The sequence below is a fragment of the Eubalaena glacialis genome, chromosome 11, assembly GCF_028564815.1.
Source record: "Eubalaena glacialis isolate mEubGla1 chromosome 11, mEubGla1.1.hap2.+ XY, whole genome shotgun sequence".
Lineage (NCBI taxonomy): Eukaryota > Metazoa > Chordata > Mammalia > Artiodactyla > Balaenidae > Eubalaena > Eubalaena glacialis.
Window position 1 is genome coordinate 29,695,551 of NC_083726.1, and position 13,972 is coordinate 29,709,522.

The following is a 13,972-nucleotide window of genomic DNA, read 5'->3' on the forward strand; positions in this document are numbered from 1 at the left end:
CTTTGGGGTTTTTTGTTGTTGTTCGTTTTTTGATTGTTTTAATAAGGGAAATTTTTACCCCATTTGCCATCCCTTTGAGAAGCATGTCCTTTTAATTTCTCTTTTGTTTTTCAGGCAAGTTGTTATTAACCCAAATTTCTTCTTGTTGAACAGACACTACTCTGACTTGCAATATCCTCAAATTGTCCTCTAAAAGCTTTGCGCTTATTGCATTTGTAGAACTTGGCACCAACCCTCTGAAGAGCTCAGGCATTGAAAACGGAGCCTTCCAGGGAATGAAGAAGCTCTCCTACATCCGCATTGCTGACACCAATATAACCACCATCCCTCAAGGTGACGAAAATTCTCCAAAGCAATTTGAATATCTAAATCCAAAGGCTTTGACACTAAAAAATGGTTTTGGAAATTTGAATGGTGACTCAAGTGGCCATTCTCTATCCCTCGAAGTGTTTCTACTGAACCTAGCTGACCACTGGGCCCTCTAGGCTCACAGTAGAGATGGCTAGACTCTTTCACCTATAAAGTCTCTTACATCTAACATAAAATGTAGGTTAACACACAATGATTTTATATTATGGAATTGTGATATCACAAAGAAAAAAAGTACAGTTATTTAAAAAATAGAGTGCTTTAGTGGTACTTTGTTTAAAAAAATGATATGTGGAAGTACCTCTGATATTGAGCCAATTTTTACTTTGAGTCTCTAATCCCTTAGTGAATTCCTTTCCATCTTAGGACATTCTAGTCATTACTAACTGAATAACAGGACTCACAGTGGTCACATTCTTATTGAAGAGTGGTGGTGTGTGTTGTAAAGAGTGTGGATTTTGGTGTTCATTTGCGTGAGTTCAGACTGTCACTAATTGGCTCTACGATCTTGGACCAGTTATTCAACATCTATGACACATTTTTTAAATCTGTAAAGTGGTAATAATATTAACATCCACTTCATTGGGTTGTTTTAAAACTAAATAAATAATTAGAGAAATATCTGGCCTGTAGATAAGTAGTGGATTAGTATTACCTTCTATTATTCATTAAAAGTGTTTTAAACACTCCTTTTGCCTAGGCAAAGTACAAACACTGGAGACAGGGCAGTGAATAGGATGTAGACCTGCCTTCAAGGATCTTATTGCATAGAACAAAGACAGGCAAATAAACAGCAATCATCATATAGTCACAGGGGTAAGCTCATCATGCTAAGGCTTAGCCAGGGGAGGCACATAAGCCAATCTTTGTGACAGAAAAGGCATCAAATCACCAAAAATAAGTTTCTCTAAGTTTTACATTTTTCTGGTCCCAGGTTTTTCAGTCTCACAAAATTGCCTCTGTATTCTCAAATTTTCCCCTTAGTCTGGCCCTTCCTCAACTTAGATATCTTGTTCTTGAATTGGGTAGAAAATATAGGTACTTGCCCACAGAAAACAATTTTCCTTTACTGTGCTTCCACAGAAACTTCACATCTAGAGAGTACGGAGTCCATAGAATGGTTCCTTACTACCCCTTGCCCGCTCCACAGTCTTTTTGCTACAAAGTATGTTTTTGATGCCCATTAATAGCAACTACTGGTGCAGATGATAGATAGATAGATAGATAGATAGATAGATAGATAGATAGATAGATGGAGGGAGATTGATTTATAGTTCACAAAGTACTTTCATGTTGAGTCTCTGACTTGTTACATGTAACAAGTAATTTTTTAATCCCCAGTGCAAGGATTTTATATTTGTAAATATATTTTTAATTTATATATATAATAGTATATTTTATTATATATATACATATAATTTTCTATATATATTTTGCCTAAAGCCTTAGAGCTGTAGGAGGTGAAGTAAAGTAGCTAGAATTTAAAGTCCAGGTATTTTTCACTACTTGATGCTGCCAGATGATTTGCATTAAGTACAATCTTTGATTTTGCTGTCCTTCTAACTACATCTCCTAAATATACCTCAGTAACACATTTCATCATTTAGTGATCAGTTTTCCTTGATTTCTTATATGTGTCTATCCCTATGCTAGGTGCTCTTTTCTCATCTTCTCTAGCTTGCTTTTATTTACTAAACTCTTAATAATATTAAAATCATAGTAAGTAAGTTTTATTAAGCACTTGTGCCAAATGCTTTTCATGGCTTCTGTTATATGAATCTCAAAACAATCCTTTATAGTAATATTATCACCCCTGTCTTATAAATGAGGAAAATAAGTCTTAAAGAGATAAAGCAAACTGTGACCAAGGCCTTAGAGCTAGGAAGTGGCACAGCTGGGTTGTGCTGGGCTGACATCAGAGCTCATGTGTTTGACCATTTCACTCTGCTGCCGTCTTAAGTCCTTCTTCCTGTGAATATTTATGCCTGTGTCATGTATGAGTCTACCTTCCTAGGGTGGGACCCTTATGTCTGGATGTCACCACTTTCCAGGAGTCTTAATTTCCACATATTATGTCCCATCACTGATGGACATGAAAAGTCCATGGAGGAGTAGAGAGATTATAAATTCACACTCTGGAGTTAGACCAACCTGGGTGAGAGGCCTGACTCAGTCATTTAGTTGTTCTGTGACTTCAGGCTAATTATTCCACATCTCTAAAACCTCAGTTTTGTTACCTATAAAATGAAGGTATTAGTGACACCTATCTTCTAGGATATTTGTGAGGATTAATAGATGTATCAATAAATAAGACTTGTAATATATATATATAGTACTTGGCCCAAAGTAAGCTCTCAATATATTTTATCTTAAAAATGGAAAAGGAAAAGAAAAAAAAAAAAGTAATGAGTATAGATTCTTTGGCTAAATGCTATAGTGGCAAAAGCTAATGATATTCTTTATAAATTTGCCTCTCTCCATCCCATTGCAAAATTTCCTTCCACAATCAAACTTCCCATAACTTTTCTTTTTGGAAACTGATGTCCCAAAAGGGAAGACACTTAGAAACAAGGTAAGAATGATGGATGTGATGATAATTGGTGTTCCAGAGACACTACATTTTTTTAATGTCTTTTCATAGTGATAGGGAAAAAAGGACATACACTCATTGCTTTGTTATATACTCACTTGCTTTCTTTATAGAAGTATTTTAAAAATCCACGTTTATTTATTCTAAGGAGACTCAAGTGGTTGAAATCCCTTATTCCAAGAGTGACTGATTTCCTGACACTTACTCATAAGAATAATGCCATTGTTATTTCATTTCCCTCATTTAAGAGCATGTTATTTTAACTCTCTTTGGCCATCTGGGAGCATATTACTTTCCCCACTTAGTAGCTAGATAGCCTACAAAATGGGTAATTGTGAATCTGTTTCCTCATCGATGAAACGAGGTTAATGAAAAATAATTTATACATTGAAACAAATTACATGAGCTAAGTTACAAAAATGCTAATCTCAGTGTTCAGCACATAACAGACATTTAGTAAGTAGAAGTTCCTTTCCTTAGTATCTCCCACACAAATCATACTACTATTGAGAAACTAATAGTCATTTTCAAATCAAATATGGAATAAACTTTTACATTAAATAGACAATCTTGACAGAATTCAGTGGGATGCAATGAAAATTTCAGACCAAACATAACCTGTGATTTTCCAGTTTTATTCTTTATGGACAAACAACCAATACTATTGGGTTGGCCAAAAAGTTCGTTCGGGTTTTCCTGAAACAGCATATGGAAAAGCCCGAACGAACTTTTTGGCCAACCCAATATCTGCTAAGCAGATGTTAGTTCTACATGCAACCAATTTGCTGTTTTCTTTGTAGTTGTTGCTGTTCTTGTAAATGGAACAATATGCCATTTAAAAAGCTGTATAAAAACCTAATACAGCCTCAGATGGCAGGAGGAAATGAAAATAAAAGATTTAAACTTTTAAATTTACATTACTAAATTTTTAGAAGTCATAGCCATTCACGAAGTACTATCCAGAGGTTTAGTGGATACTTTCGATTTAAAATTTTTTCCCCAGGTGCCCCACATATGGCAGATCACTTGATTATAGGTCTCTGTACTCATCTTGTATAAAGAAACAGTCTTGATTTTAAAGGAACAAGTAAGCTTTAGCTCTTGCTACACACTGTATTGCAGAGGCATTTGATGTTTTTATGGAAAACTTGATTAAAACTAAAGCCAGCATAGTATATAAGTTATTAATTATTCTCATTAATAAAATACCTGGTTAAGTTTGTTTATAGGTTGAACTTATACATAATCGCTTTATTATAGTGCAAGTGCCCATCTCCTCATTTTAGAGTTATTATCCTTTGTCAATGGCAGTGCTAGCCCATTAACAAAGCTGTAAGAAACTAATGAGATTCAGGGTTTTTCTTCAGTTCTACAACTGTATCCTGACAGTGGCTAAGACTAAAATCTACTACATGGTAAACCCAGTCCATGTTTTTGTCATAACAAATCTAGGAGAAAAGCAGAAAGAGCTTGTACTGCTTCCCAAAACATATATTATTGTATAAAAGGGATGAAGGAAAAAGATGAAAAGCAAAACTGATGAATCAGATGCAAAGAAAATCCTTTGAAACTGTATGTCTTTTGGAAAATTGATGGCACATGTTCTCATTAAGTCTTTGTACATTCTCTAATTACATTTATCTGCTAATTTAACTTCTTATATTTCCATATTGCAGGTCTTCCTCCTTCTCTTACTGAATTACATCTTGATGGCAACAAAATCACCAAAGTTGATGCAGCTAGCCTGAAAGGATTGAATAATTTGGCTAAGTAATAATATTCTTTCATAACATTCTATCAGTAAAATGGCTAGGTATATTGTGCCTATATGCTCAGAATTAGAAACATGATGATTGATTTTTTTGCCTAAACCACATTTTTTGTTGTTGTTTCCACAAACCTCAAACTTCAGCTTGCCCAATTATTAATATTAAAAAAAAACTAATGAAATAGTGTTCTTATCATAACCCCACCAAAATCACCCTTATTTTTTATGAATACCATATTATTTTTAGATTAATTTAGATATATCATATGTACAAGATATTTGATTAAATCAGTATATTCATTCAATCTGTTCTAACTTGATTGTATGAAACAGAAGGCTAAGTAAATTATAACATAGTATCCAGAATTTGAAAATGTATTAAAATGAAAGCTACCAGACATGGGAATATTGGGCATCTCACACTACAGTACAGAATAGTTATCATGAGATTCTCTAATTCCTATCCTCTAAAGAGTTTAAAATGTCTCTGGACATTTGATGTACTCTAAAAAACATTTTTTCTGAGCCTTCTTAAATTTTTTTTTTTCCTTATAGATGATCACTAGTGCCCATCCTGCTTTCTAACCTAACTTCAGTCTTTCTGTATTTGCAATGTGGTGAAGCAATAAAAAAAGAGTGCTGGCAGACCCTTTCAGCTGTCTTCAAGGGACACTATGCTCTTGATCCACACGTCCTGCTGAATGTTCTTACAGAGAAGCACAGGGTTGTACCAAATTGGCTCACTCCTTTTTTTGCATATAAATTTCACAGTGGATAAATAAATATAAAGCATATCATTTGTCTCTGAGAAATACCTAAGAGCAGACGGATATATAATGCAGTTTTTCCCATTTCTGTGGGTATCCCCCAGTGACCCAGTGGAGGTGAGGCCTGAAGGTGTCATATGCATGTGACTATAGCTGCAATATATAACCCTGGTGTCTCAAATGATAAGAAATCCTTTATCTAAAGCTATCTTAATTACACTCTCTAATGAAGAAGATATTTTTCAAAATACTGTTATGCATTACCTACCTTTCTATGTTGATTAGGTCTCTCTAGCTGGAGAAAAATGTAGGAAGATAAGTTGCATTGCTTATTGTGTAGAACTGTCTTTTGGACAGCTATTATTATTGGATTATTATTATTAGGAGGAGGAAGAGGAGGAGTAGAAGTAGCAGTTGGGATTGACCATAGTATAAAATTCTAAATATGGTAAATCAGTCGTAATATTTGTGCCATTTTAGAAAAGTAAGTTTATTTTGTACTGAAAGTGGTATGGAGATTTTGAGTTTCCTCTCTTTAATATAAAATCATATGCTTTCTATCAAAGAGAAGCATAGAAGTATAAAGAGCTAATAAACTTTGAAAAGGTCAATAGAAATGAAGATTTCTGTTTAAATGGATTTTGAATTCCATTCATTAAATCAGAGGAAAATACCTCATTGGCCAACAAACTTTCCCAACTCTTGAATTGATTAAATACATTTCTCTTTGGAATCAAGTCCAGAAAAATCCATCTATTAAACCATCAAATCCTTATGTTGTTTGCTCCTCACTGATTTTGGAACATGAAGGGTATTTTGGTGCTGAAAATCAAAACTGAGGAAAGGAGAAAAAAGCAGCCACTGATCTCAGAACATTGTTGCAGCGCAAATATTCCGATTAGTTACTAGGAACAAGTGAAGAGAAAATACTGTATGTCCCTCTGCAAAAAAAATAAAGTGTTTTAATCAGGCAAACTTCCCTTTTCTTATTAAGCATATATATCATCATCTCCCCTAATAGGTGGAATATTCTTCGATGGAAAGAATCATGGTGGTTTTTGAGCCATGTCTCCTCTGCCCTCACAAGCCTAGGATAAAAGTCTTTAACATAATAGGTTCTCAAAAACATTTGATGGGTGACTATAAATTAATCATTGAAAATGTAGTTTCCTTCAATAGATAATTAAGATTATTATATTCTAAGAAATGTATTAGCCCAAATTGGATATGGGATTTAGAGTGCTATAAGAAATAGAGACATGATTCTGAAACAGAAAAGGAAAGACCAGAAACAAGAGATGAAAGTTTAAGACTGGGAAAAAACAAAATATTATGAGACAAGATGCCAGGTTGATAATCAATAAGTAAGACAAACCAACTGTGCTATTAATAGCCTAAAATCACTTTAATCTCAGTTATTTCAAATACCAAGTCATGATTAAAATTGGAAGGCTTTGGTTACCTAAACCAACATCTAAATCCCAAAAGGGCTCAAAGATCTCAACTAGCTGAAAGCAAGCAGGAATCATCCTACAAAAAGGGCCCAAGTCTTTTTCACTATATTTGAAGGAATCCAATAGATTCTTCCCCTTTCTCTTCCTTGGAGCTTTCTGGTTCTCTTCCACAACCTTGTTGCCTCATCTCTCTCTGCCCTTTTGGATCGACAGAACCCTGGTTCTGACAGAGATTTATTCCTAGAATGTTGGGTACACAAGTTTTGTCTTCAAGTCAACTTCTCCTGACTTTTGAATCCCATTTACTGTGAGGGGACATCACAGCTGCAGACTCTCACTTGTTAAACATCTAATTAAAAAAAAATACAACCCAAAACCTTGAGTGGCATTGTATAAGAAATGTCAGAGGGGCCAAGAACAGGGTCAGAGATCAGGGCTCTAGAGGCCATAGCTCAGAGATCAGTGTCAGGAGGCCAAGAATGTTGGCACCAGGCATATTCTGACAGTTAGCAGATGGTCACTGATAAACTCAAACAAATGTAAAATGCTAATTCTGTTAACCTTTGTGGCAGGTAGGTTTATTGACTCATTAGAACCTTTCACTTTTTATTTACAACAAATAAATTTGCGTAATAAATATACAATTGCTTGGTTTACAAAGTGCCGGAAATGATAATGTTCCTTTCATTTTTCTCTCAAATGAATTCACTGTATTCATTATACAGTCAATTCAGCAGCTATTCATTGATCATATCAAGCTCTGTGTTAGCACTGGATATACCACAAGACAGTCACTTTTCTCAAGGCAAGACACACAAGTACACAGTCCCTAGAGTTTTACAAGAGGGTGATAACAGGATGCTATATGAGCATTCACTAGGGGTACACTGTATCCAGTCTGGTACTGTCAGAGGAGTTTTAAAGAGGGTAACTCTGAGCTGAAACCTTAAGAACAAATGAGCTCTATCCAACTCAGAAAGTTTGGAAAAATCACATTAGGCAGAGGTAACAGTAAGTACAAAAACAAAACAAAACAAAATTCTTTTCCTGTTGACTTGAGTAATCACACAATGCCTGTAAGAAGGCATCCACACGTAGTGTATCCATTCATTTCTGTTTTCTGTTGCAGGTTGGGACTGAGTTTCAACAGCATCTCTGCTGTCGACAATGACTCTCTGGCCAACACTCCTCATTTGAGGGAACTTCATTTGAACAACAACAAGCTTATCAAAGTGCCTGGTGGGCTGGCGGATCATAAGTACATTCAGGTAATGCAATGCCACTAAGGGGTTGTGAGGGATATCTAGGGAGCAAATCCTCCCTACTGGGATGCTAGGAGGCAGGAAGCTCTGCTTAGAAATTCTTCTGCAGAGATATTTTTAATGTTTCTACATATTCATGCTGGTTTTGTGAAATCTATAGGTTTAAATTAGTATTACTTTTTTAAAATTAGGACTACTACCTTGAACTTACTATAATGCTTGCTTCCAGAATGTAATATTTTTTTTATGAAGCAGGGTAGTTTCAAGTCACAGATCAGTGTAACAAATACATACTTGTTGGAAAAGATGATATCATCTGTTGTACATAGATATGGAATAAAATAGTAGTTTTAACTTTTAGCTTCAGCAGATGTCATATAGGTCAAAAGACAGTGTTTATCTATTGATAGTAGTGTGACTGACTGAATTAACTTTATACAAATTATCAAGTTATAGTGTATTCCTAAAGATAAGAAGATATGGTTCAGTGGCCCACTATGGTAATATAGCTTTACAGTCCATAAATCTATAAATGTAAAGCGTGCTTATTACCTTAAATAATCATAGTAATTTCATATATAACAATATAAGATTTCCATTGTTACCTTGAGGAAATTAAACAAACACATTATTTAAATTATATATTTTTAAAAAATAAATAATGTGGTCATCGACAGATTTTACAATATTTGTATATTTCTTCTAATTTTTCAGTTTTTTTAAAGATTGTATTTAAATTGTTTCTTTCAGAAATTTCAGTAGGTACTTAGTTAAATCATGGTGATTCAGAAACTGTGTCTTAAACTGACACTCTTTTACAGATAAAACCGTTTTATAAAGTTGACCTTTTGGTAATCTAGTATCTCAACTTCTTTGTTTGGGGTTCAAAATGGGTTTATCCTTTACTCTGCTGTCAACAGTGTCAATAAATTTCTGATCTCTTTTATTTTATTGAGTTGTGCCAAAAACTCCAAATTAAGTTTACATATCACAATTTACATTAGCTAGCTTTCAGTAAAGTGTAAGAATTCTACATATGAAGATGAAATTAAAGATGTTTTATTTCATGCTGATTCATTTTCAGTGGGTCTTTGGTGGTGGTAGAGTGGTGAGTAAGCATAGCTTGGAGCCACAAGTAAAACCAAGATGCTTGGAAGACCTAATAAAAATAGCTAACGTTGTCATTATTAAGGTTTTTGTTGGTGGTGGGCTTTTTTGTTTGGTTGGTTTGGGGTTTTTTTTAGATCTCAGAATAATAATTTTCATCTTCTTGATTACTGTTTTTCAAATTTTAGTCTGGACATATTACTGAGTTCATAAAATCAGTTTAATAGTTTCATTTGGAACATCCCATGGGATGGGATGGAATAAGTTGAATAGAATAGAAAATATCACTGTAATGGTAAGTATTTTATAAAATTTTTGTTTCATATGCATAGATCCATATATACTAAAGCTCAATATATAGTGTGTGTCTTATTGTGGGTCACAGAGAAAAAATTCTAAAACATGCCATTTTGAAATCTTTGTTGAATATCAGCAAATCTCATGGACATTCACACAGAGCCCCACATTCAGAAGGACCTCACTCTTGGTTTTCCATCTCTAATTGGCATCCACGTACCCATTTTACCTGCATTTCTAGAGGGTCCCAGGGGTTTCACCTACTCTACTTTCTTTTCTATATCTAGAGTAGGGTTTCACCTACTCTAGTTTCTTTTCTATATTTATATAGTCCCATTATTTTTAGCAAAATCATGTAATTATTCAACCATCACGACAATCCACTTTTAGAACATTTTGATTACCTCCAAAATATCCCTTTTATATATTTCTAGTTGTTCTTAATCTCATCCCCACCCATGGGGAACCATTACTCTACTTTCTGTCTATGGATTTGCCTTTTCTAGACATTTCATATAAATGTAATCATACAATGTGTGGCTTTTGTGGCTGGCTTCTTTCACTTATCATAGTAATTTTAGGTCACCCATATCGTAGCGTGTGTCAGTAATTCATTCATTTTTATTGATGAATTGCATTTCATTGTATGGATATACCACATTTTGTTTGCTAGTACTACACCTTTTGATAACTGTAGGTTTTGATTATGTTTAGAAATTAGAAATGAAGGCCCTCTAATGTTGTTCTTATTTTTCAAAATTTTGGCTATTCTTGTTTCTTTGCATTCCATTCAAATTTTAGAACCAACTTGTTCATTTCTTCTCAGATAGATTGCTAGGGCTTTGATAGGAATTGTGTTGAATCTATAGATCAAGAGGGGAGAATCTTCCAATGCACAAACATGGGATATCTCTCTATTTTGTCTTTATTTTCTCACAGCAATATTTTGGCATTTTTAGTGTGCAAGTTTTACAATTTTTTATTAAGTTTGTTCCTAAATTTTGTATTATTTTTGATGCTGTTGTGAATTAATTGTTTACCTTAATTTTATTTTTGAATTTTTTGTTGTTAGTTTATAGAAATTCAGTTGATTTTTGTGTGTCTTTCTTCTACCCTAGTGCTGTGCTGAAATTGTTTTTAGTTGCAGTAGTTTTTTGTGCATTCCTTTGGATATTCTACATTCAGGATCATGTAATTTGTAAATAAAGAGAATTTTAAGTATTCTTTTTTATCTGAATTCCTTTAATTTCTTTTCCTTACTTCATTGCATTGGCTAGCATCTCCAGTACAATGTTGAATAGAAGTGATAAAAGTAGACATCTTTGCCTGGTCCCTAGTTTAAAAGGGCAATCAACCTTTTGCCATTCAGCATGATGCTAGCTATAGGTCTTTTGTAGATGCTCTTTATCAAGTTAAAAAAGTTCCCTTTGATTTCTAGTTTACTGAAAATTTTTATCATGAAAACGTTTTTTCAAATGCTTTCTCTTTTCTATTGAGATGATCATGTGATTTTGTCCTTTATTCCTTTAATATGCTCTATTAAATTAATTGATTTCCAGTTAAATAAGTTTTACACCCTTGAGATAAATCATGCTTGGTCTTGGCCATGGTGAATAGTCCTTTTATAATGTTGTGAGACACAGTTTCCTAATATTTTGTTAATTTTTTGTCTATATATGAGATATTTGATTGTAGTTTTCTTTTTTGTGATGATTTTTGTTTGGCTTTAAGAAAATATTGACCTCATAGAACAGGTTGGAAATTTACTTTCCTTTTTACACAGACTAATACTTTCTTTATGTCTTGATATTTCCTTCTCTCATTTTCACTATTAGCCATAAACTCTCACCAAACACCTCTCTCCTTTCTTGTTAATCACTTCTAAGAAATGGAGAATGGTCAATGACAAGAAGAAATTTTCAAAGTTTGAGAATCACACACACACACACACACACGAACCTCACAGATACTGTTTTGATTTTAATATTCCTTGTTTCTATTTTTGTAATACATCTATTGTTCTCCTTCTAAACCCTTTCTTAATCAAGACCCTTTTCACCAGCATATGAGTGCAAGTGTTCTGGTAGGTGGAACAATATTTCAAGTCAATTATTTTAAGGGAGTACCTCATAGGTTTTATAGCTTGCTTTAGAAATTATTGCCTTAGCATTATATTTTAGCCTTGGTTTTATGATCAATTCACTTCTTATTCTTCAGAATTCACATATAAATAATGGGAATAAAAACTCATTTCTATAATTCTTTTTAAGTCTGATATTAATTTCCCTAAGAAAATCTATGAACAAATTACCATTATCTTAAACATAACCATAAAATATATTTCAGAAAAAATTTCTGATGAACTATAACATTATATTCATTGAGCCAAATTTGTAACATAGAATACATTTTTGTTAAAAATTTCTAGGTCTATATACTCCAAATGCAGTGACATTCAAGTATTTCTTAGAGTTTGTGATTTTTAATTTTGATTCTAATACTCTATACCCTCTCTTACTTCACTATATATTACTTCCTTATTTTATATAATTCATTAAAAGGTCTATCATTTTATCTTTGCCCTGAAAACATAATATTCCATGTAGACACAATTTATGAAATAACCATGAATTCATTCATTTATTCATTCAACATATATTTGTTGAACACCTACTCTGTTCTAGTAGATACTGGAGACACAGTCACGAACAAAACTGAACAGGTTTCCTACCTCATAGAGCTTTTATTCTAGAGGAGGAAAACAGACAAAAAGCAAATATATATATAATATGTTATATAGTGATCATTGTGCTAAATAAAAATAAATAAATATAATGGGAACAGAAAATGGCAGAATGGGATAGTCAAGAAAGACTTCTTTGGTGAAGATAAATGAATTACATGAGTCAGTATGACTTGCAGATATCTTGGAGAAGTTCATGCCAGAAGGAGGAAACAGTGTGTGTCAACCTGAGGAGGGACCATCCTCTAGAGAAGAGAAATAAGTTAGGGTGGTTGGATTGAACAGTGAGGAGAGATGAGCTCGGAGTAGAAGGATGCCAGATCATGTAGGATTTGTCAGCCACTGTGAGACCTTTGGATTTTACTCTGCATAAGATGGGAAGCTGCTGGGGTATTGAGGCAAAGATGATATAACTTGCTTACTTTTTAAAATAATTGGTGAAAGGAAGGAAGGAAGGAAGGGAGGCAGGAGGGAAGGAAGGAAGGGAGAAAAAGGGAAAGAAAGAAAGAACAGATTTCAAGAAGGCAAAAGAGGAAGCAGGAAGAACAATCAGGGCAACTTCAATAATCCAGAAGGAAATAATGGTGGCTTTGGATAAGACTGTAGGAGTAGATATGGGGCAGAACTGGATTATATGTGCATTTTAAAGGTTGCACTAGTGGGATTTGTTGATGGTTGGGCAGAGAGTATAAGAGACAGGGAGAGTCAGAGATAATGTCAATGTTTTTAGCCTGAGTCATCTGGAAAGACTGAAATGCCATACACTGAGATGAGGAAGACTAAGGGAGGGAAAAGCAGATTAAAAAGAGAGAGAGAAATCAAAAGTTTGGTTTGAGAAGTATTAAGGTATTTAAACTGAAGGATGAGTGTACTAAAAATGAATAAAGTATATATGTGTATGGTCTCAATATATTTAGAGGAAAATAACCATATGCCATTATTTTGGGTTGTAGGTTGTCTACCTTCACAACAACAATATCTCTGCAATCGGCACTAACGACTTCTGCCCACCTGGATACAACACCAAAAAGGCTTCTTATTCTGGGGTGAGCCTTTTCAGCAACCCAGTCCAGTACTGGGAGATCCAGCCATCCACCTTCCGATGTGTCTATGTGCGCTCTGCCATTCAGCTCGGAAACTACAAGTAGCTCCCAAGAAAGCCCTCATTTTTATAACCTGGCAAAATCCCGTTAACGTCACTGCTCAAAAAAAAAAAAAAAAAAAAAGAAAGCTAGATACTGGAAACCTAACTGCAATGTGGATGTTTTTCCCACATGACTTATGCGTAAAGCCAAATATGCAGTTTAAATAATTGCCTACAATAAAAAAAAAAATTTTGCCTGCCATTTTCAGAATCCTTTTTTGAAGTTTATTACTGATGTTAACTGAGCTATTGCAGATATTCTTATTTCACTAAATGTAAAATTTGGAGTAAACAATTTAGTAGAGCTTTTAATTTCCAGAAGAAATCAAATAAAAATGGTATCAATCTTCTGTAACCCATAGGGGGGTTAGCTCCTTTGACATAGTCTAGCAATAATGTATTCATCCCCATTATTACTGATAAAGCCTCATTTGAGTGTGTAAATTCAATACAGGCTATGTAAAATTTTTG

At 33.9% G+C, this 13,972-nt stretch overlaps 1 protein-coding gene across 2 annotated transcripts in view; it reads left to right on the forward strand.

Moving 5' to 3' along the window:
* Window positions 1-13,603, forward strand: part of DCN (decorin) — a 35,106-nt gene extending 21,503 nt beyond the window's left edge. For both annotated transcript variants that reach the window (XM_061204254.1, XM_061204255.1), the window contains exons 5-8: window positions 220-333; window positions 4,636-4,729; window positions 8,078-8,216; window positions 13,311-13,603. In XM_061204254.1, coding sequence (XP_061060237.1) covers window positions 220-333; window positions 4,636-4,729; window positions 8,078-8,216; window positions 13,311-13,505 — 542 coding nt within the window. In that variant the 3' untranslated portion in view covers window positions 13,506-13,603. The remainder of the gene's footprint in view (window positions 1-219; window positions 334-4,635; window positions 4,730-8,077; window positions 8,217-13,310) is intronic.
* The last annotated feature ends 369 nt before the right edge of the window (window positions 13,604-13,972 follow it).